This window comes from Danio rerio, chromosome 15 (assembly GCF_052040795.2).
Source record: "Danio rerio strain M-AB ecotype USA chromosome 15, GRCz13ab, whole genome shotgun sequence".
NCBI lineage: Eukaryota > Metazoa > Chordata > Actinopteri > Cypriniformes > Danionidae > Danio > Danio rerio.
Window position 1 is genome coordinate 34,310,587 of NC_141035.1, and position 23,615 is coordinate 34,334,201.

At 35.7% G+C, this 23,615-nt stretch overlaps 1 protein-coding gene across 3 annotated transcripts; it reads right to left on the reverse strand.

Annotated features, from left to right (window-relative positions):
• Positions 1–732: 732 nt before the first annotated feature.
• Positions 733–22,631, reverse strand: LOC101883589 (protocadherin Fat 4). Of its 3 annotated transcripts, XM_087284298.1 has the most exons (19): positions 22,441–22,631; positions 21,441–21,651; positions 19,978–20,322; positions 16,837–17,747; positions 16,578–16,752; positions 15,210–15,390; positions 14,760–14,823; positions 14,573–14,673; positions 14,053–14,463; positions 10,135–10,371; positions 9,956–10,057; positions 9,137–9,438; positions 8,944–9,029; positions 7,206–7,379; positions 6,998–7,125; positions 6,695–6,915; positions 5,380–5,653; positions 3,279–4,355; positions 733–1,377 (listed from the first exon to the last, which is right to left on the reverse strand). In XM_087284298.1, the coding sequence occupies exons 7-19, from the start codon at positions 14,783–14,785 to the stop codon at positions 1,145–1,147; spliced, it is 3,372 nt and encodes a 1,123-aa protein (XP_087140424.1). In that variant the 5' UTR covers positions 14,786–14,823; positions 15,210–15,390; positions 16,578–16,752; positions 16,837–17,747; positions 19,978–20,322; positions 21,441–21,651; positions 22,441–22,631; the 3' UTR covers positions 733–1,144. The 3 variants fall into 3 exon arrangements, with proteins under 3 accessions (XP_087140424.1, XP_087140423.1, XP_087140422.1); XM_087284297.1 differs by having other exon boundaries at positions 10,135–14,463; XM_087284296.1 differs by having other exon boundaries at positions 10,135–14,463; positions 14,573–14,823.
• Positions 22,632–23,615: the final 984 nt, after the last annotated feature.

The window sequence follows — 23,615 nt, forward strand, 5'->3', positions numbered from 1 at the left end:
TTAAAAAGAGAACAATAATCATGTCAACATCATGCCTCAAGCCACTTGCATAATATTACTTACAAGAATAATTGATTTACTGTTTGATAAAAAAAAAAGTCATTTATGTTAATGTTTTAAAATCCTCAATGGACTGCTGTTTTCAATGTGGACCAATGGCCACCAGATGGCACCATCATCTTTGTTTTCTAATATCCATCTTACTGCATTTTCTTTGTTTCTTTATTTATTTTGCAGCGATTTAAATTTTAGTTTTTATCACACTACATTTAAGTGTAATTTGCTAGTACCAGGTCGAACCTACTTCAGAACTGACTTAATTCTTTGTGGCTTTGTATATATATTTCTTATATATTGTATTTAATGCTTGTGATCAAATAATTAAAATATATCTATTTCCTTTTTAAAAAGCATACTTGACTCTTCTTTTTATGCATCTTCCATTATAAACTTTTATGCTAATATTCTCTGCTAAAATAAGGAACACATTGCAAATAAATTATTGATAATTATTTTAATTTATAGTACAAAAACTTGATAAAAATAATAATCTCAATTATTATTCATAAATAGTAAATAATACATTAAATAGGTATTTTTATTTCATTATCTTTCACATTTAATGCCGTTTTAACAGACACAAAATATTTTCAGTCCAAGTAAATATTGCTTTTAGAGTAGAAATTCTAGACGGTTTATTAATTTTTCAAAGGGTTTTCAAAATTATATTAATTTTGATAGGTTTCTTGGTTTTTCTGGTATGTACTGGTTTTATAAATGTACATAAAATGTATAGCATTCATAAAAGGTTATGATATGAACTTTAAAACCCACACACTCAGGATATATGTGTACGTAATGTTATAGATTTGACACCAGATGATGCTAATATACTGTAACAAGATTATTATGTTATTATGTAACACTGTTATACTTTAAGACATGATCAATGGTTATGATTATTATTTGTAAACTATTGATAAACTGCAATACCTTTAAGATATGCCACATAATATAAACACTTTCTTCATCTGTTAATTAATATTTGTATGCAATAATTGAAGTTACCAGTGAGTCGATTCGAGTTGACTAAATAAAAAAGGGACTTTTAAATGAAGTGTGAACCTAGTTTTTGGACATACTTTTAAATGATTTCCTCCTGGTCACTCTGAAAATCACAGTCGGTTGGCTGATGGGTCGGTAAGCTGGCTATGTCCTTAAACACATCCGCATAGCTGTGAAAATGCACTCCTAGATTAAGCAGATTCTCCAGCCGCTGGATCCCATCAGATGCAGAGGAACAGGACAGATTCTGGGTGGAGAGCACATCTCTGAAGGGTGAAGGAGCCATCAGAATAAACGGTCCTCTGGACAAATCTACACCCAAAACATGCAAAAACAGAGTCAAAGGAAAATCAAACCAGAAAGTCACTTGATGTCAATATCTGTTATAACTTTATGGTAGTTGTGATTATCTGTTATGTTAATGTTATGGTTATCTGTTATAACTCATTGGTTGAATCTGAATGTCATCTATTTCAAAAGGTAAGGATGTCAAGCTCTTGTCTTTTTTTGGAAGACTCTGGTGGTGAAATTCAGATGGCCACTAGATGGCCCCCAAACTTAACAAGAACTGTTTGGTGTTTTTAATTGTTCAATCCACAAGATGTCACTGTGATGTTACTAAAGCTCACCCAAAACTGAAAACTCTCACATTTTACTCATGTTTAAGTGATTCCAAACCTTTCATTCCTTTCATTCTTCTGTTGAACATAAAAGACATTTTGAAAAATGCCAAAAGCCTGTAACCATTGACTCTCACTGTAGAAAAAATACTATGGAAGTCTATCGTTTCAGGTTTCCAAATTTTTTCAGAATAACTTTGACTTCAACACTTACCCTCAAGATGTTCCAAACATATATAAATTGCTGATTTAAATGTCTAGCGTCTGCAGAACATAAATATATTCTTCTGGACTGTACTGACCACTTTACTCCCAGCAGACACACAACATCATAAGACGTTACTGTTAGGTTAGATATAGGTCGCCAGCATCCAGGGACAATGTTATTTTGACATCCACGAACGACATGTAATGATGTTGATATTTGGTTGATTTTAGGTTGATTGGGAAGTGACCAAAATCCAATGTCGAACCAACATCTTAAACCAATGTCATGTTGACGTCATTTACTGACACTTATCCATCAGGTATCACAACCAAAATCCAATGTCTGGTAGACATCATATTGGTAATGTCCACACTGTAACATCATTAGTAGTTAATATTTTGTTGTTTTTAGGTTGTGTTGAAAAGTAACCAAAATGCAATGTCTCTCTGACACTGGACATTGATGTCAGCCTGACAGTGGGTTCTGATGTCAACTCGATTTTCAACTCCAAACAAAATTCAACTTCTCACGGTGTTAGGGTACAACCTCAATCTGACGTTAAGTTGACATTCTGTGCCTGCCGGGCTAGTTCTTTGTATTATGAAAGTAAGTCAAGCAACTGACAGGTAAATACTGCATTTTTCCTACCAAAATTATATCTTTCTTTGAAGGATTTTCTCAGCAAATACAGTATTTCTATAGTTTATGACTTTTTTTTTTATGACCATTTTTTTTTCTTTTAAATTTCAATTAACAAACTCATTTTGTTTGGGTGTGGTGTGGGGGTGGATGAACAAACAAGAAGATTCACAAGAAAAAAATATAATTAAATGTGTTCATTTAAAAAAAAAGTGTAGAACTAGACCATAACTAGATAAGAACATTATATAAATGTAATAGGGATAGGCCACACAAAATTCAAAATTACCTCATTGTTTACTGTAGATTTAAACTTTTATATGATTTTTTTATTCTGTTAAATACTATATTTTGAAATTATTGATTAGATTGGACTCATTCACTTCCTTTGTAGTTCTTTCCTACTATGGAAGTCGAGGGGTCCCAGCAACGAGCCTTTATAATAATATCTTCTTTTGTGTTGAACAGAAGAAAGAAACTCAAAGAGGTTTTAAACAAGTGAAGGATGAGCACATGAGTACAATTTTCATTTTTGGGTGAGGATTAATTTTAATTAATCCTCAAGACTTATGCGTAAATTCTGATAGAAGACCATTTTTTTAACCTTCAGTTTTAAGTTCATAATTTTTCACCAAGCCACCATTATTTCTTGCTTGCATCTCAGACAGGCATATTATAAGATCTATGAATATGTATGAAGGTCAATCTATTTATTTGCTTTAGGTGTCAAATAAAAGAAAGCTTGCCTTCAGATTGATGTTCATCTTTGTGATGTGAGCTGATGAGGGACAGTTCTCTCTCACAGTCAAACTCAGAGGCAGTGAAGGAGCAGTGACTCTCGCTCTCTGATGACGTCTCAATCGGCCCGCCACGGCACGGTTGAATGGGACCCTCCCTCAAATTCTGATTTAAGTATCTTTTGCCACCTCGTGGGGTGTTCAGTTTCTCAACCTCATCCGCAGATAGGTGCTGCGGTGGGCCTGTAAGATCAGGAGCTAGTTTTCTCTTAAAGAACAAGTGGGATTGACGATGCCATTGGTGAAAATCACCTTCGGGTGTCTTCAGATGAAGTTTAGGAGATGGTTTGTGATTATTTTGAGGCTGCATGGTGGATTGAGGAACTTTTGCATTTGCCTGTTCATCCTCCGTCTTCATCACATTCGAGTACGTGCTGTCAATCTCGTAATACTCCAGTTCACTTCCTGCAAAACCTGAGACATGACACAAAGGGCCACTTTCAGTAAAACTTTCCACTCCTTGCGTTGAATCCCTAGTTTTAATCAAATCTGGTTGCTTGTTTGGTTCATTTGAGGTGTTTTGAATCTCTGTGGGGCTTAAACTAAACGCCAGGTTATCCATGCCATGTGGTCTACTAGGTGGCATAAGGTAGTTATGACTCTTCTTTTCACCTTCACCATGATTTTGGTGTCTCCTGAGGACAAAACACAGAACTAGGATCAGCAGAATGAGGGCGATGGGGACAACAACTGCTACGATCCATAACGGTGCAGTTTTTTTGGATGGCGAACAGGGATCACTATGGATGAGCTCGGATGAGCAGGATCCACATGAAGACTCTGGAGTGTTGGGTAGACAGATGCACCAGTAGTCATCTCTGGATGAAGATCCACAGTCAGTGTTGTTCCAGCAGGGCTCAGACAGACAGGAGTCCTCGAGGCATGGAGTTAAAACACAGTGGCTTGGAGAAACGCAGAAGGTCTGAAAGGCAGACAGGCTGGACCTGGACTCAACTATATCATTGTGGCCGTTGAAGGATAAGAGGTGGCCGTTGTATTTGATGTATTCCACACATCCTCTAAAACCTAGGAAATCAATTGTAATATGTGTTAGTGTACTATGTTGTGATATTGCAGCATTCCACATGCTATAGGAACACACTGTAACTGTTAAAATGTACAGTTGAGGTCAGAATTATCAGCCCCCCTAAATAATTAGACAGTTTGTTTATTTTTTCCCCAATTTCTGTTTAACGGAGAGATTTTTTTCAACACATTTCTAAACATAATAATTTTAATAACTCATTTCTAATAACTGTTTTATTTTATCTTTGCCATGATGACAGTAAAAAATATTTTACTATATATTTTTCAAGACACTTCTATACAGCTTAAAGTGACAATTAAAGGCTTAACTAGGTTAATTAAGTTAACAAGGCAGATTAGGGGAATTAGGCAAGTTATTGTATAATGATGGTTTGTTCTGTAGATTAAAAAATATAGCTTAAAGGGGCTGATAATTTTGTCCCTAAAATGATTCATAAAAAATTCAAACTGCTTTTATTTTAGCCGAAATAAAACAAATAAGACTTTCTCCAGAAGAAAAAATATTATCAGACATACTGTGAACATTTCCTTGCTCTGTTAAACATAATTTGGAAAATATTTAAAAAAGAAGAAAAAAAAATCGAAGGGGGCTAATAATTCTGACTTCAACTGTATATGGGCTTTTGCATCATGTAGTTACAAGAACTTAGATATAGGAACTAGCCACCAGGCATGGTTTCTTGAGAAATAATATACGCCTGGATGATTTTTCTGCTTTACCAACTGAGGATGGAGAATGTTTTCAGTAAAGATCTTTTCTCTTATGGTATGTTGGGTTTTATAATGGAGATGGAGATGTTTGATGAGTATTATTTATGTTAGAGAATTATTTTTGTAATTTATTCATTTTTATAATACACACACACACACATTTTTTTACTTTATAAAAATACTTTTACCAAACAAATGAACAAAAGATTTACAAGTTTTGCATTTCTTCGACCAATACAACCCTACAAATTATATTATTTTATAACTAACAAATCACAAATGCCAATCTTACCTAAGTTTTGGATTATCTCTGGAAACTCTCTGGATTCCCTCACTGGAGAAGAGCCCAGAAAAATGGTCTCCACAAGGAATGCTGAATGAGCTATGGTGCCATTGGTGGTGTTTGCAACAGGCCGATCATCCAGAAACAGAGAGAAGAGCGAGCCTCTTCTGCGGAGATGAAGAACATGCCACTGTCCGTCTGACACATTTCCCTCCACTGACAGCTCAAGCTGATGACCAGATGTGACATTGGTGAACATGTATAGAGGCTTCCCATCTGATATCTGAGGGAGCAAAAGCAGATTTAAAATTATCAGGCGTTTATTGTTGAAGGGAAGCAAACAACTAAAGGATTATTCAGAGTTGAATAAAAGCTTGCTTAGCTCTATTGTTGGTGGAATAAAGCACATATAAATATCTTAATGGACCCTTTTTACATTTCTGGGTTTCTCATTGGCAAAAGTCGTTATATTTACAGTAGGTAAACTTAGAGTGCAGTGAATGGAAAAGTACAACAAATATTTTGTTTACATTTTTATTTGCTGAAATAATAAAAGAAAACCTCAACAGCAGTGTTATTCAGATCTTCAGAAAAAAGATAAAATTTGGTGAGGCTGATAATGCTAGACAGTAGAGAGAACAACGTCAAATTTACCTTCCTGTCCATAGACACTGCATGAGCAGTAATTCATTTTGTTTGTAATTTGATGCAAAGGTGATATAAATAAATAATGCACATAAATGTTCAAACGTGTTTTTTATTTTATTTAAAAATTCCAAGGATTTAAAATGCTGATGACCGTTAAATGCATTATTGTGAAAGGAGTCTATTGGGAATTTTACCACATTGGTAACATTATAATAATTAATAGTGATAAAGTTCTAGTAATTAAAGATTTTTTTTTTAAATTAAATTATTCCATTCACATTTTTGTTTACAATTCTTCCAAAAATTGTCATATTCAACTTCTATTGTTCTACCATGTTTCACCAAAACATTTCATTAATTATTTAATAATTATTTCATTAATCAATTATTTTATTTATTTATTTTATTATATATAAAATAGTATATAATATTATATTACTTTATATAATAAAAATTATATAAATGTTATTACATAGATATAATATGTATATATTTAACCCTGAATATATAAATACATAAACAAAAAATTATATATACATTTTTTTGTTTATGTATTAATTATTTATTATTTAATCAGTTTTGGCAATGTCATAACAAATAATTTTTATTTACTTGTGAAGTTATTACTAAATTTTTTACCTAATTTATCTGTTATTACTAACTACAAATTGTTCACCTTAAGTTTTAAATATGCTGATTGACTCCAACACACAACCAGTACACCATTTCTTCGTACAGTCCTCATCTTGATCTCAACACTGTCAAAACCCAGAGAGTCTCCTTCTTTCCCAGAATCGAGAATGGCTTGCAGAAGCTGGTTTCTTCTGTAGCTTTCTTTGACATCAAACTTAACATAAGCCTCCCCGTTGAGAAACAATACATGCTGCTCAGCCAAATCTATCAGAAACACAAGTCAAATAACTATAAAATAAGTTTTAAATGTTAAACAAAAGACAGATGAATAAATGAATGCAGTTACTCATGGCACAGCTGGGTCCGGTGAAGTGGTCTCTACACTGGCAGCGGTGATGGGACCATTGGTCTTGACAAACTCCTTCATTCAAACACACTGCAGCCTCACAGGGAGGAATATCTGTTCTAGGACATCTGATTATCAAAAAGAAATCAAATGATGGAAAGTTTTATGAAGGCAATTTGACAAATACAATGTTCCCTTTGAAACTGACCTTGGAAGAATATTGTGGGACGCCAGAGATTTTAATGAATCAGGACGAATGTTGTTTACTTGCAGGTTTCTCATACAGCCAACAAAGTCATGAGTTCTGATTTGCCTCAGCAAAATGGCATCAATAGACTTTACACCACCAAATGTCATGTTATTTGAGCTCACCTCCAGAGTTCTGTGTGTAAAACATGATTTACATGAGTTCAGAAATATAAGCAAGTGTGAGTGTACTACAGGCCTGTAGCCAGTCTGGTAAAAGGGGTGGTTCTGTTTTCTCAAAAGTCTTTCTGCAGTTATTCGCCTAATTTTCTATTTAATTAAGAGGTTTAAACACTGCATTTTATTGACACTTTTTGCTGGATTAGCTTGTCGGATGGTCATGATAACAACACTTTTTGATGTACCAAAAACATCCTAAAGATTTAAAATAAAGAAATATGAAAACAGTGTCCTACATTTTTTTTATACAAATTTACCACTATATATATATATCATTAGACAAAATAGGAATCGGTTTAAGTTTTAAATTAAAAACTGTAGCCTTTTGTCATTTATAAGGCAAATAACAGCAGGCAGCACATTCAACTTTCCTCTGTCAGAATTTGGGAAGAACAGGAAGTCACACCGAAGCAGCCAACACATTCTGCTTGGTCCTAAAGCCTTCTTTGATAGGTTTTAAAAAAGGTATTTTTAAAAAATAATTTATGACAGCATACCAAATAGGACAAATAAGCTCATGTATGGGACAAATTCTGGACCTTTGTCGGTGAGAGGTTTTGCGAACAACCCGAACTACCCCCAGGCTACAGGCCTGTACTATAATGTTAAAGGAACAATTCACTTTTTTTGGAAATAGGCTTATTTTACAAATTCCCCTAGAGTTAAACAGTTCAGTTTTACCATTTTTGAATCCATTCAGCCAATCTCCTGGTCTGGCAGAAGCACTTTTAGTAGGCTTAGCATATAATATTGAATCAGTGTAGACCATTAGCACCTCGCGCAAACATATTTTTTCCATTCAAATCTTGACTCTCTCTTAGTTACATCGTGAAACTGATGGAAGATGAAAAGTTGCTATTTGCTTGAATGTTTTTAGCAAGATGCTAATTGTCAAATCCTAAACTAAGGTAAAAGTGCTCCTGCCATTGTTTTAATTTTTTGTGCAAGTTATTTAATTGTCTAAACCTAATTAATGGTATATGCTAAGCTAACTAAAAGTGTTTCTGCTAGACCAGGTGTTTGGCTGAATGGATTAAAAAAATCCATGTAGGGAGTTGTAAAATGAGCATTTTTCCAAATGTGTGGAGTGTTCCTTTGAGTCTAGGACACAATTTTATCTTTTATCCAAGGCTACTTACTCATAAGAGCAATATAAGTAGAAAATAAAAAAGAGTGTTAGTTATAGGAGTGTTGACAAAAGATAAATATTTAGATGATTTTAGAGAATAACTAATTATTCTGTTTGGTCAAACACATTACAAAGAACAGTTTTATAGAATATAACACAGGGGTGCCCAAACTTGGTCCTTGAGGGCCGGTGTCCTGCAAAGTCTATTTCCAACCCCAATCAGACACACCTGGGCGAGCTAATTAAGCTCTTACTAAGCTAGTGCAGGTGTGTTGAGGCAAGTTGGAGCTAAAAATCTGCTGGACACCGGCCCACCCGGACTGAGTTTGGACACCCCGGATATAACAGAATGAAATATAAGAAAAAATTGGCATGATTAAGTTAAAACTACCTTTGGTTTCCAGTGGCACCAGTTTGAGTGGTGCAAAAGCCTTGAGGTTCATAGACAGAGCAGTTGTCGATTTCTAGAGAGGCCATCTGAGTGACACAAAGGGGGAGAATTATCTACATAAAAACCGACAACTTTTTCATAAATATGGCTTGATTGGCTCCTAAGATTGACGAAATTACCATGAATCACGTACATTTCCAGATCTTCTTACAGAGATGTTGTGAAATAATCCATCAGCTATAATCTTCCCTGTTTCCAATCGTATCACTCCAGACCCAAGATCATAAGACAGAAACAGCCTTCCGCTCAAGATTTCAAGGGCCAGAAAGTCTGAAGTTGATGGCTTGCCATGGTTGTACAAAAGCAGTGCATTTTGCTGCACGGTTGCAAACTCCAGATAGATGAAGTTATATTGCGGATCCAAAGGAGGATATTCAATATACGATAGTTCCTGGAAGCCATAACTCTGTTCATCACAATTGACTCCACTCACACCTAACAATAAATAGAAATATCAGATATTATCAGAAAAAAACATATCTATAAGTTAATATAGTAATTCATTAGTTGATTTCAATAACAGTTGATATCATTTTTCATAGTTTTACTATAACAATAAACATTTAAACGTATTTAAATGAATACATTGTGTTTAATAACAATTCAGAGTTCAGAGTTGTAATAAAATCTTGATTTTATTAAAACATTATTATAATTTTATTATATAGATGTATATATTTGATGAAAATAAAATGGTAAAAACATAAATTAACATTTTAAATATTATAATAATTAACCGAATATCAGTCAACCTCTCAAAATCAGGTCATTATCTACTGTAAATCATAATATACAGAAGATCCATGGCGGATCAGAGATTGACAGAGACATTGAATTTTGGTGTTCGTATATATAAATACATGTTGAATTGCATTACACCCTTATGGTTTATTGTTATGATGATTTAACCCCCTATTTATCTTTAACCTGCATATTTAAAAGTTATACTTACCAAATGGACACTGGCAAGAATAACCAGTAAATAAACTGGAGCAATTCCCATAAACGCAAGGGGAGGAAACACAGTGGTCAACAATACGATCGCAAAATCTTCCTGCAACAAAAATACAGGCTAATTAATTGACAACAATTCAAACAAAATTACACTAACATATAAGTTATAAAACATACCTTCATACCCTGGGCTGCAATCACAGATGAACCCTCCCTGTCTGTTCCAGCACGTTCCTCCATTTAAGCACACCACTGTTTGACATTCATTATCAACTATAGTACAGTGTGGTCCGGAGAATCCTTCCTTACATTGACAAAAATACGTTCCTGGATTGTTGTAGCAGTTTCCCCCATTTTCACAAGGTTCCTTGGCACATTCATCAAAGTCCAGTTCGCATGCATCACCTGTAAAGCCTGTTGGGCAGGTGCAGTTAAAAATCTCCATGAAATAAGGGGACACAAATATAAGGCTAGAGCTTTCCAACACAGCAACTTCCTGACTGATGTGAATGTTTCTGTTGCAGGTGGCACCATTGTGGCAAGGACGGAGCATACAGGGGTTGCTGGTTATTTGGGATATAGTCACATTGCTTTGTGCTTCCAGTAACTTTTTATGCATGCTTGATATTCCGCTTGCCACTTCTCCAGTTAGATATTGCCCATTGTAGCTCTTCACAGCAGCAAGAAGCAGCATTTTATCTCCTTGCAGCTTCATTCCAAACACATGCGTTTTGGAGGCTTGTAGATTAAAGAGACTATCCAAAGCTTTAACGAATTTTAAATACTTCAAAGACAGAAACTCCTCAAGAGTAGAAATAGAGACATAAAACAACACACAGTTGTCAAGAGAGACGTTGGTAAAACCTTTGTAATTGACGTAAATACTGTTGTTAACTGAAGGATGGAGCTGATCACTTGCTTCCACTGAAATATTATAAGTTGCTTCTCCTTGGTATGGGGAGGACCACAAATTACACATCCCAAAAGGGAAACTAAACATCCTGGGTTGGCCATTTCTGATTGTACAGTTGAACACATCCAGTTCATCCAGATCAGTTGGTCTCACATTTCCAATTAGCCCTCCTGGGAAAGAACTTCCGTAATATTTGACCAATATATTAATGTTTCTCGGGACTGGTGCATTATCATTTTCATCAAGAACTTTAATATGAAACAATGTGGTAGAGGACATTGGTGGCTTACCAGCATCTTGAACGACAATATGCATGTGAAAAAGTGGATCATGTTCCCGGTCAAAGGGTTTTGAGGTAACCAGAACTCCCTCAGTTGTAAGCGAAAAACCCTCAGCAGGTCTCATCATCCAGTATGTGAAAGGGCCTTGATTTGGAGGAAGATCATCATCTGTGGCTGTTAAGGTGGAGACCAGAGTGTCAGCAGGCTGGTTTTCTCTTATAAACCCTTCTGTGGTCAACAGTTTGGGAGGACTGTCATTGATATCATTAACGGTTATAGCAACCTTTGTGCTTCCTGTTACAGAAGGTGAACCCTCATCAACAGCAATGACCGTCAGGTTGTAGATGGCCCATATCTCTCTATCCAGGTGACTGTTAACAGAAATGACTCCACTCACTGGATCTATAATGAAGGAACTATTAATATTTCCATGTTCAATGCTATACGAGAACCTGCTCCATTCTAGAATTACATCTGGATCGACTGCTTTGACTTTGGCAATAGAAGTCCCAATCGAGATGTCTTCTGACACTGCTACAATGTAGAGCATTGAATCAAACTCAGGTGGATCATTTTCATCCAATATGCTTAGATGTATTAATGCTTCATCAACATTAAACCCAGTAATGGCCCCTCTGTTTTTTGCCAACACATGTAGGACGTCTTCATTTTTGAGGCGAGTTTTCAAATCTTTGGCGATATATATTTTTCCTGTATGCTTGTCTACTACGAAATTTGATTTTTTACTTTGACCCACAAGTATGTAAAACACTTCTCCGTCAGGGCCTAGGTCATAATCAGTAGCCAGGATGCTGCCTATTTCAGTTTGTGGCATCAAAGCTTCTGACACTGAGAAGTTGTATAGATGTCTTTGAAAAGCAGGGATGAACTCATTAACACCAACAACCTGGATGTATATACGGGCAATATCAAACAAAAATGGAGGACCAATGTTGGTGGCCTTAACTGTAAGTTCAAAATGCTGATTTTGCTCATAATCAAAAATCTCCAAAGTGGTAATAGATCCATTTTTGCTGTCCAAAGAGAACAGCTGAGCATCTCCTGCGATAACCGAATATGTGATTTGAGAGTGAATTCCTGTGTCACTGTCCTTTGCCCAAACTTGCAACACTAAGGTCCCAATGAAAGCATTTTCTAAAACAGAGGCAACATAGTCCTTAGATGTAAATATAGGGGGGTTGTCGTTTAAATCTGTAACATACACTGTGACATTAAGTCTGCCCTTTTTAGGACGCCAACCTCCATCCTTGGCAATGACACTAAGATGGTGAGTTTCTGACTTCTCAAAGTCAAGTCCTTTAACCAGCATTATCAATCCTGAAAAGTGTTCTATGGAAAACAAACCATTTTCATTTCCACCATCAAAAGAGTAAGAAATAACACCATTGGAACCAACATCCTTATCTTTGCCTTGGATCTTTCCAATAACTGAACCCACAGGCAAATCCTCTGGAACAAAAAACTCAACTTGGCTGTTGAGAAACTGAGGTGCAAACTGGTTCTCTTGTATAACTTCAAAACTGATTTCAGTTTGTGCAGCAATAGGCGGGAGGCCTTTATCTTTTGCAGTAATTTCAAGTGTTAGGATCATGTTAAGGCTATTTGCTAAAGTTGCATTTACCAGTACTCTTCCACTGTTTTGTTCTACCTGAAAATAAAGAGATCCGTTGCCACCACTATTGAAGTACTCAACACTGTTGTTCATTTGAAGATAATCTTGATCTACCGCAGATACTTGGATAACTTCTGATCCTACATCCAAAGTTAAAGGAATTGATACCAAAGGCTTGAATGGCAAAAACATTGGTGGGAAATAATTATATTGCACTAATGCTACTGAAACAATGCTAGAGCTGTTTAGAGAAACATTGCCGCAGTCTGATGCCACAACCATAAATGTAAAAATTTCAGATTCCAGTTCAGCCAAAGCAATGGTCTGTTTGTTTGAAATTTCCCCAGTTGATGCATTCACAAAAAAAAGTTCATTTGGTGGATTGATGAAGTAGAGTACTTGAGCATTCTCACCAAGATCTCTGTCAGTGGCACTAACTTGTAAAATGAAAACTTCATGCATCTTCATCTCAGGGATAGTGACAGAGTATACTGGTTGAGAGAAGATTGGCGCGTTGTCGTTGACATCTGTAATGTCTATGGTGACATCTGTGCTGATGCTCCAAGCAGAATCATTGGCATTGACCTTCACTATATAATGATCCTGATCTTCTCTGTCCAAAGGATGCGATACAAATAAAGTACCAGTGGTTTTATCAATGCTAAATGGAAACTCACTGTTATGGCCAATGATTGTATATTCAATGACAGCATTCAGACCAGCATCTTCATCAGTAGCAACAATCTGAATGACTGAAAAGCCAATGGGAGCATTCTCTGGAACCTCTGTGACGTAAATCTTTGTGAATCGAGGTGCATGATCATTTGTGTCAAGAACTTCAACTATTATAGATGCTACGGCCAAAAGACTGTTGTTTTCTTTATCAATAGCCTTTATGGAGAGATTATAATATGGTATTTGTTCTCTGTCTAATCGTTTTGTTGTGGAAAGAGTGCCTCGATTTTTGTCTATTTTAAATGTGCTCTCAATGTTACCACCTAGAATGAAGTACAGCACTTCTGCAAACACTCCAGAATCAGCATCCTTTGCTAAAACATTACACACCCTACTTGAAGCCAAGTTTTCATACACTTGGCATTTGTAGATGTCTTGTGAGAACACTGGTGGGTTGTCATTCACATCGCTGATATTCAAATGAAGTTCAGCATATGAAGAAAAAGGTGGTATTCCTGAGTCTCTGGCTTCAACTATTAGATGAAAATACATGTTGGTTTCAAAATCTAAGGGATCCTTGATAGTCAACTCACCAGTGCTAGGGTGAAGCTCAAAAACCTCCCCAAAGTTTCCAGAGGGCAGATAGAAATACACTGATACATTTTTCAATGTTTCTGCAGTCACAATGGCCACTAAGGTCCCGATGGGTGCGTCCTCAAAGAGACTGTTCTTATAAACCTGGACTGCAATTTTAGGAAAGTATGAGTCATTCCAAAATCTGACAGTCAAGGTTGTTGTGTCCATTTTTGGCATTTCTGCTCCATCCTGCACATGAACATCAATGGTGATGTCATTTCTTCTATTTATTGAATCTGAAATTAACACTGTTCCCGTGTGAGAGTTAATGGAGAAGAGATGGGCATGCTGGCCTTGCAGAGAAAAATTTAGTTTTGCATTCAATTCAACATCTGCATCTTCTGCCATCACTGTGCAAACAACTGATCCTGTAGAATAAAGAATGAAAATGAAAAAGTTTGTTGAGTTCAGTAAATTCAGTCATTTTTGTGGTTAACTAACTCATTTCAAAGTCATAACAATAATGCTTATATTCACCTTTGGTTAACCCAAAAGGTATATTGGCCACATATGGTCCATAAAGAAATGACGGAAAGTTATCATTCACATCCTCAATTGTTACCACAACAGCAGCTGAGCTGGAAAGAGGCATTGTGGGATGACCATCACTGACGATAACCAAAAATCTGTAGAAAGGCACTGTCTCTCTGTCCAAAGCACTTACAGTGAATAAATCCCCAGATGTTGCATTGATGAAAAATGGAAAATCGAGGCCCTCTAAAGAATATCTGAAAGTATGAGTCAATTATTAATAATTGAAACATGAGTCAATTATTTACTGTCAATTATCTTAAGACAGGTTCCTATTTTTTTGTTGATAACTGAAGTTTAAACTTAATGAAAAGTAACTTTAATTTTAGACAACATTAGTTAAAAAAACTGAATTGAAATTAGTCACACTAGGCTTTAAAATGCACATACTGTAATATTACCAAAAGTTAAAATCAAAATAAAACCTCAAGGCTGAATAATAAATAATAAATACAAATATCTACTGGAGTTGCATATAAGTGATTTCAAAATAACGTTGGATAAGATCAGACAAAACATAAATAATTTTTTCACAGAAAATGCCTTTCTTTATGACAACATCATAATGTACTAAACAAATTACCTTAACTGGCCAATGGTGCCATCATCTAAGTCCGAAGCTGTAATTCTCAGAAAAGAAGTTCCAACAGGAGAATCCTCCAATACATGAGCAGTGAATATATCCTTTTCAAAAACTGGGATGTTGTCATTGATGTCATCTACAACAATAATTAAAGTGCCTGTGCCTGTCAGTGATGGAAATCCTAGAAAGGAATAACAAACAAATTAAAATTAAAATTCAGTATACATCAAGCAATTAATACTAATCTCCAACTTAGCCTATATAGAACAAATATAAATAGAACAGCTCTAAAATTAATGACTGAAAAAAAACAATAGGAGTGTTTTCGGGAGCCTCTGCAATGAATATCTTTGAGAATCAAGGTGCAAGATAATATGCATCGAGAACTATAGCAATGGCGGAAAGACTTCTGTTTTTATTATCAATAGCCTTGAGGATCAATTACAATGACTTTGATGTGGAAAAATTGGCACAAATTTTGTATATTATAAATGTTTAATTTAAAATCTACCATTTAAAAGGATGTACTTCATATCTGCAAACACTTAGGAATCAACATCAGTTTCTACTTGAAGCCAAGTTCTCATACACTTTGCATTTAGAGATGTTTTTGTTAGAACACTAAAATATCTCTAAGATAGCAAAACGCATGGCTGAAAAACCAATGGGAGCATCTTCAAGAATATCTGTGATTAATATATTTGCATTTTTCTCATTTATTTCGCACTTGTAGTTGTTTTATGGGAACTCTAAAATATCTCAAAGTAAGGTTTTTACAAACCACTGGGCTGCCATATCGAGGAAAAGAAAGGAGGAGTAGGGTTGGAAAGGGGAATTTTCAAGCCGAAGATGACTGAAGTAAGGATCTCTGGATATTTATAATGAGTTAGGAATCATCCACTTGGCGAATAATGTATTAGCTAATGCAGGACCAGCTGTGGTCAATCATAAGCACATGATCCTCTTGAAATTAGTTTATATATAAACTTCACTTCAAGAGGAACATGTGATATGATGGATCTTGGCTGGTCTCTCATCTGTAATCATTAGTAATCCAATCAGATTATTCCAAATTCACAATAAATAGCCTGTCTAGCCTTACTCCCTTATCTTTGTTTTTTTGAAGAAGCCCCCATCCACCCCATCTCCCCTTTCCTCCTTTATCAAAGGGAGCTCTCGAGAACTATGATCTCGTACCCTCTTACAGGCTCATTGACCAGGCAAGAGTCCTGCCTCAATTGTTTCATCATGCCGAACCTCTTACTATTATAAATCAATATCTAAGTGGGAACTATCAAAATTTGTGAAATAAAATAGAAAATATCAACTTATTATACCTGTTTAATATAAACGAAGGTAAATGATTACCTGAATCAACAGCAATAACTTTCAAAACGTACTGGCTTTTCACTTCCCTATCAAGATCTTCTAAGATCTGGATGGTTCCATTGGAATGAAGTGAGAAAAGATTCTCATCATTTCCTGATTCTATAGAATAAGTCAGCTGACCATTAGCTCCCAAGTCCTCATCAGATGCATGAATCTACAAAATACATTTTCAAATCTTCATAAATGATTTAACAAAACATTATTATTTAAAGTAAGTGCATCAATGTTAAGACCTTACCTGATGTGTATGCTGAGAAGAGTCCTCCCCATTTTCCAAAACATGTATTATAAGGGATTCTGGTAAAAAATTAGGCACGCAATCATTGACGTCTAGGACTGTGATGTTGATAGTTGCTGTGGTGGATCTTTGAACATCTCCCTGGTCTACTGCAAAGACTGAAAAGCTGTAGAAAGGTGTCTTTTCACGGTCCATCTTCTCTATCACTAAAACTATACCTAAAACAGAGTCCACCATGAACCCACTCTCTGAGATAGAGAACCGGACCAGTCCATTCGGCCCAATATCCCGATCGCTTGCACCAACTTTTAGTAGAATTGTTCCACGAGGTGCATCCTCATATACTGAAAGGCTGTAAATGCTCTGAGTGAACTCTGGATTGTGGTCGTTCACGTCCTCAACAAGCACTGTGAGGTTCATTAAAGTGTACAATGGAGGTATACCTTTATCTTTGACTTTCAGCATAACTCTGATGACATCCTTGGTTTCCCTGTCCAACGGCTTCTGCAGGTAGACAACGCCGGTGGAACTATTTATACTGAAAGATTCATCTTTTGCACTTTCAAAACTAAAAACAAATTCACCATTAGATCCAGCATCAGCATCTGTGGCCTGTATGACAGTCACAGCAGATTGAAGAGGTGCGTTCTCTGGAAAACTAACTGTACTGGGTGTTGTGATAAAAGGGGGGTTGTCATTGACATCCTTAAGATAGATAGTTACATGCACTGAGCTTGAGAGACGAGTCTCTGTGGGTAAAGCATGATCATTGGCTTGGACAATAAGGCTGTACATTGCATTTGTTTCTCTGTCTAATTCAGCGATTAGGCACAGAGTTCCCTCTTGGTTTATTGAGAACTTATTCTCAAGATCTCCAGATGTCACCGCTAACTCCACTTCACCATAAATACCTTTTGGAGACAAGAGAATAAGCACTTGAATTACATTGGCCAACATAAATCTAGTTGTAATTCACTCACTAAGCAGGTGATATTAAAGGGGCAATTAACTGAAAAATTAACTACCCTGGTAATCATATAATTTTTAGATCTCGAAAAACAAACAAACATACGATACAAACATTTAACTCTGAACATGAACCATTTGTGGTATGAAATCAACTGCCCGTGATGGGAATCCCCCTCAAAAATTGTAATAGCTATTTAGTAAATATGTTTACAGTAAAATAATTTAGGGTAGCACCAATTTAGTTTCTGTTTGATACCAGCAAAATTATTATTTTTTAAATTATTAAATAGGGGGTGACGCAGTGGCGCAGTAGGTAGTGCTGTCGCCTCACAGCAAGAAGGTTGCTGGTTCGAGCCTCGGCTGGGTCAATTGGTATTTCTGTGTGTAATTTGCATGTTCTCCCTGCATTTACGTGGGTTTCCTCCGGGTGCTTCGGTTTCCCCAACAGTCCAAAGACAAGAGGTACAGGTGAATTGAGTAGGCTAAATTGTCTGCAGTGTATGAGTGTGTGTGTGGATGTTTCCCAGAAATGGAATGCAGCTGGAAGGCCATCCGCTGCGTAAAAACATGGTGGATAAGTTGGTGGTTTATTCCACTGTGGTGACCCTGGATTAATAAAGGGACTAAGCCGAAAAGAAAATGAATGACTGAATGAATGAATGAATTATTAAATAGGGCTGTCACGGTGCCTCACTGCGAAAGGTCGCTGGTTCGTGCCTCGGCTGGGTCAGTTGGCATTTCTGTGTGGAGTTTACATGTTCTATGTTTGAATGGGGTTTCCTTCGGGTGCTCCGATTTCTCTCACAGTCCTAAGACATGCGCTATGTTTATTTATAAACTATTTTCGAGAGGATCACATGCTTATGATTGAACACAGCTGGTACCGCATCAGCAGTTTGCACGTTTTCCCCGTGTTTACATGGGTTTTCTCCAGGTTTCCCGGTTTCCTCCCACCATCCAAAGACATACAGCAAAAGTAAAGTGACTACTCCAAATTGGCATCTTAAGACAACTCTTAGCCAGATAAATCTCTGAGCTCAAACTCTACTCTCGCCCTTCAAACGGGAGGATATTCTGAGCTCAGGGCTCTCTCCCCGAAGATGGTGAATCTTAAATTGAACCAGCTGCAAGCATTCATAAGCACGTGATCCTCTCAAAATTAGTTTATAAATAAACTTCACATAATTCAATTAACGTCATCGCATCATCACGCTATCCACATTTCCTCTGGAGTTTTATGTAATTTCGGGTGTTTTATTTTTAATTTGTCGACTTTAACTGCAGTTAAATTGATTCAAAATTGCTATTAACATGCAAGACTCTTAATCAGAGTATTGTCTTAATTGTTCTAAAATTATTATTGGTGTCTATGTAAACATACTCAATACAAATTATTTTGGTGATTCAAAATAATATTTTTATTCATTTAAATGTTGTTGTTTTTTACCAAAGCCAACAACAACACTTTATAGCTTAAAGAAATAAGAAAACAATTCTAGTTTTATAAAATTAACATGTTATCAGGAGCAAAAATGTGAATTTCACTGTGCACTATGCTTCAACCCGATCCTGAAATAAGAGAAGCCGAGAAAGAAGGTTCTTCATTATTAGCTGCAGTCAGCATCCCCAAGAGAGTGAACATTATTCATCGTCTTACAAAAGAGCAATGACGTAAGATTTAATGAGCCCACTTCAGTCTCTTCGGCATTTCCCAAAGCTTTTCAAACATATGAACATGGAGGTTCTAAGACTGAATAGGCAAAAGCCAGTTTTGTCCATTTTGCTATTTGTACATTGAATAGACTTGTTGTTACATCCTCGTTTTACTTTAATGTGTCTTAATTGTCTTAAAGATCAAATATTTTCAAAGAAAAAAAGGGTATACAGTATAATTCGTTCATTCATTTTCCTTCGGCTTAGTCATTTTATTCATCAGGGGTCACCACAGCAGAATGAACCGCCAACTTATCCAGCATATGTTTTATGCAGCGGATGCCCTTCCAGCTGCAACCTAGTACTGGAAAATACATAATTGCTTTTTAAAAAATCATTTAAATATATCATTTTATTTAAACAAACATTATAAATGTCTGTAATACCTTATTGCAGATCAAATTCTTAATACTTTAATTTACAAAAAAATAAAAACTAGTGTATGTCATGCAGTATTACCCTCATCTGGATCTGAAACATTCAGACTCAGGAAGCACATTCCAACAGGTGAGTCTTCCGGTATGGAGGCATAGAAAGCATTCTGGCTGAACACCGGTGGGTTGTCATTGACATTAATCACATTGAAGTAAACCCTGACTCTTATGAGCTCACTGTCCCCATGCTGAGCTCCTGCAGTCAGGATGTAGTAGCGCTCAATCTCAAAATCCAGAGCACGGGACAGGAGGAATTCTCCAGAATGTGGATTGAGAAGGAAAAGGCCATCGCCATCATCCTCCTGAACTGAGTACACTGAGGTTTTATTCTTCTCACTATATACTGCCTCCACATGTCCTACAATTGTCCCTATGAAGATGACAGACAAGGCAGGAATTGAGGACTTTAGCAGATTAACAGATTAAACAAATTAATTAAATTAAATGCATAAAACAAATAGATGAAATAAACGACATGGAAAAATAGCATTAGAGAATTGCTAAAAAATGTCAACATAAGTGATTAGAGTCAGTTCACCCAAAAATGAATACTCGGTCAATGTTTACTCATCCTTTTTCCAAACCTTTAAAGACTTTCTTTCTTCTGTTAAGCTATTTTGAAAGAAGTTGAATACATGTAACCTTTGACGTCCATATTATTTTATTTCTACTATAGAAGTTCATCACTAACAAGTTTTTAGCTTTTATCAAAATATCTTTTTTAGTGTTCAAAGGTTTGGAACCTCTTGAGAGTAAGTAAATAGTAAGTAAATTTTCATTTTTTGGGTGTACTGTCCTTTTAATCATGATTATAAAATCATAAGTGATTTACATGTGCAAATAATTTAACATTTTTGGCTTCACATGACATCACAGCAATAACCACACCCCTCAAATCAGTTCGAAAAATCATGTCTTGCCTTAAGTTTCTCCTTCTGTGCAAAAACTAAGCACGCACAGAAAACTGTATATTTTGTCTTTATCTTGAAAACATGTGAATTTATATATTTCAATTAATGCTTTACACATTTTAACTCATTTTTGATTCTTTATCTAATTTCTTTTAATATTTTTAATAGGTTAGTCTGACTTCAAGTGGTGCTGTACAGACTAATTGCCTTCTGATTTGAACCAAGACTGTAAAAAATTTTGTTGACTTGAGACAGTGCCAAAGCCACGTCACGAACATATTTTATCTTATGTTAGTACCCCAAGCGTAATTGGAGACCCAAAACTAGACAAGTCATCAAATACACAAGAATAAATTACTTCACATGTGAAGTCTGTCTAATCTCTTATATTAGACCTAAAGAATAGGCTATTCTTAGACCTCTATTACATTTTCCAAGTTTTTCATGTTTAAAAATTTATTAGACTTCTATTTAAGACAAAATTGCTTGATGAGAATGCACAAATGAATATTTTTTAATTAATTTAAGGATCATAAAATATTATATTATTTTATTAATATAGAAAAGTAACGCTCACCAGGAGGTGTGTCTTCTCTCACTTCGAATGAATATACAGATTTGGAAAATGATAGCTGTGTGAACCTTCTGCTACGAAGTGGAGCTAAGCCTGATTTTCTCATTGATGGTGGAGCTGAGATATTGAGCCACTTCTTCTCATTGCTGCAACCCGACTGTATACTCGATGAGCTGGTACAACAAGCACCATACACAGTAAAACAAAAGAAAATCTGTGGGAACAGAAGAAAAAAACACTGTTAAGAAAAACGTCTTAGCAAAAGTGTGGGGTAAGCAAGATGGAACATTTTCAACTGTTAAAACCCACATGACATGGCTCTTTGTGTGGGATCTTTTCTAAAAGTGGCAACCGTACACCTTGATTTGTGCAAGGTCTGTGCTTTTAGAGCTTTTGTGACTCTCCTTTTACCGGAGTATCCCACGCCAACCTGAATAAGTTTCTTTATATGGGTTCCCCAGGCACCTGCCTTTGTAAAGCTAAAATGTCAACTTAGATCCGGACAATCTGGTCTCCAAAGAGAGGCTCAGAGAATTTAACGGAATGTTCTAACACTGTTCAGCTGAACACACCATAAACTCCAAGACTTCATTACCATTTATTGATTAAAAAACAAATAATATGAGGTTTCTTTTGTCATTACAGCAGGCCCCTTTATTATACATTAAGTATATAGTTTGGAAATTATTTACATACACTTTATTAATATAAATATAGCATGACTTAATAACAGATTAAAGTATATTTAACTATATTAATCATATTTTAATATTACTATATTTCAATATATATTTAATATACTACTTTTAATTTTACAATATATATTTATATATATACACATTATCCGTGAATATATCTTTCATGGACTACTTTTATTAAGATTTATGAAGCATATGATATTCATAATATTCAGGAAACTGTACAAATTGTGTCACAAAACTTTTCACAGAAACGTTAAAAGTTGTTTTTTATTATTAGTATTACTTGTTCAAGAAATACTCACCGTATCGTGCGTGAGAAATAAACAAAGATGCATTAATCCAAACTTGTTCATCTTTGCTCCTGTCCATTTACCTCTCTACACAGATAAGAACTTTTCTCGGAAATAATTCATTTCTGAATATCCACTGGCTCTTTGTGTGCAGCATCTCTCTGTCCACTTTACAGTGTTTGTGTGTGTGCGCCTGGTCGGTCTTCCTGAGTGGACGTCGTGACGCTTTTATTGGCGCTTTCAAATTAGACACCGCGACCGCCTTTCTGACTGCAGCGCCAAAACACACAGGTAACGTCACTAAACTGAAAATGATGAATAATTATGGTCAAGTAAAAGCCTATAAAGTTATGCCGTCTTGTGCCTTAGATATTAATTCTATAACTTACTATCTAACGTCGTGTATTTGCTACATTGCCAGTTGTCGAGTTTACAAGTCGTATGTTTTTTTCAGTGGATTGATGCCATCTGTTTGACTAAATTTAATTTGAACGGACAATGATCTATTTAATTGTTCCCCCTCTCATATGGCAGCCAAGTGGTCTTGTGCCCTTCTTTCTTTTCTGTTTGAATTCAGAAGACGCCAGCATGGAACTCGCCCAAAGGGTGAATGAATGGAGACGAGCTGTAAACGAGGAGCCACCAGACAACCGTTGAACACCACAGAAAAGAAGAGAACTAATATTGTTCTTAGAGCAGATGAGATACTCCCAGACGAGTATGTTATATTATTTTTCAACTGTTTTTATACAGTACGATCGAGTAACTTAACCAGTTAAAGGCTTCCAATAGTGTCCATGTTTTTGGATTGTAGTTTACTGACTCCTATGGGTATACCTGGGTATTGGAGCGACAATTCAAAAAGTAGGCTACTTACCAGGCTACATAAATTGTAATAGAAAAAATGTATATTTGTTTTTACATCATGGTGGATTCCATCCCAGCAAACACAAATTCCCTTAATGTTCCAGAATTCATTGGATTTAAAAAATACAAAATAATAAATTTTGTAAATATAATAAAAAAAATTAAGTAAGTTGTTGTAAACAAGCCTTGGGCTTTATGACCCCGTGGGTATTAAAATCATATTACATAAGTGTACATAATTATATTTATTTAAAGATGGCATTTTGAATCCACAAAATGAATAGTGCTTCCATTAGTACCGGTGTTTTTGGACTTAGTTT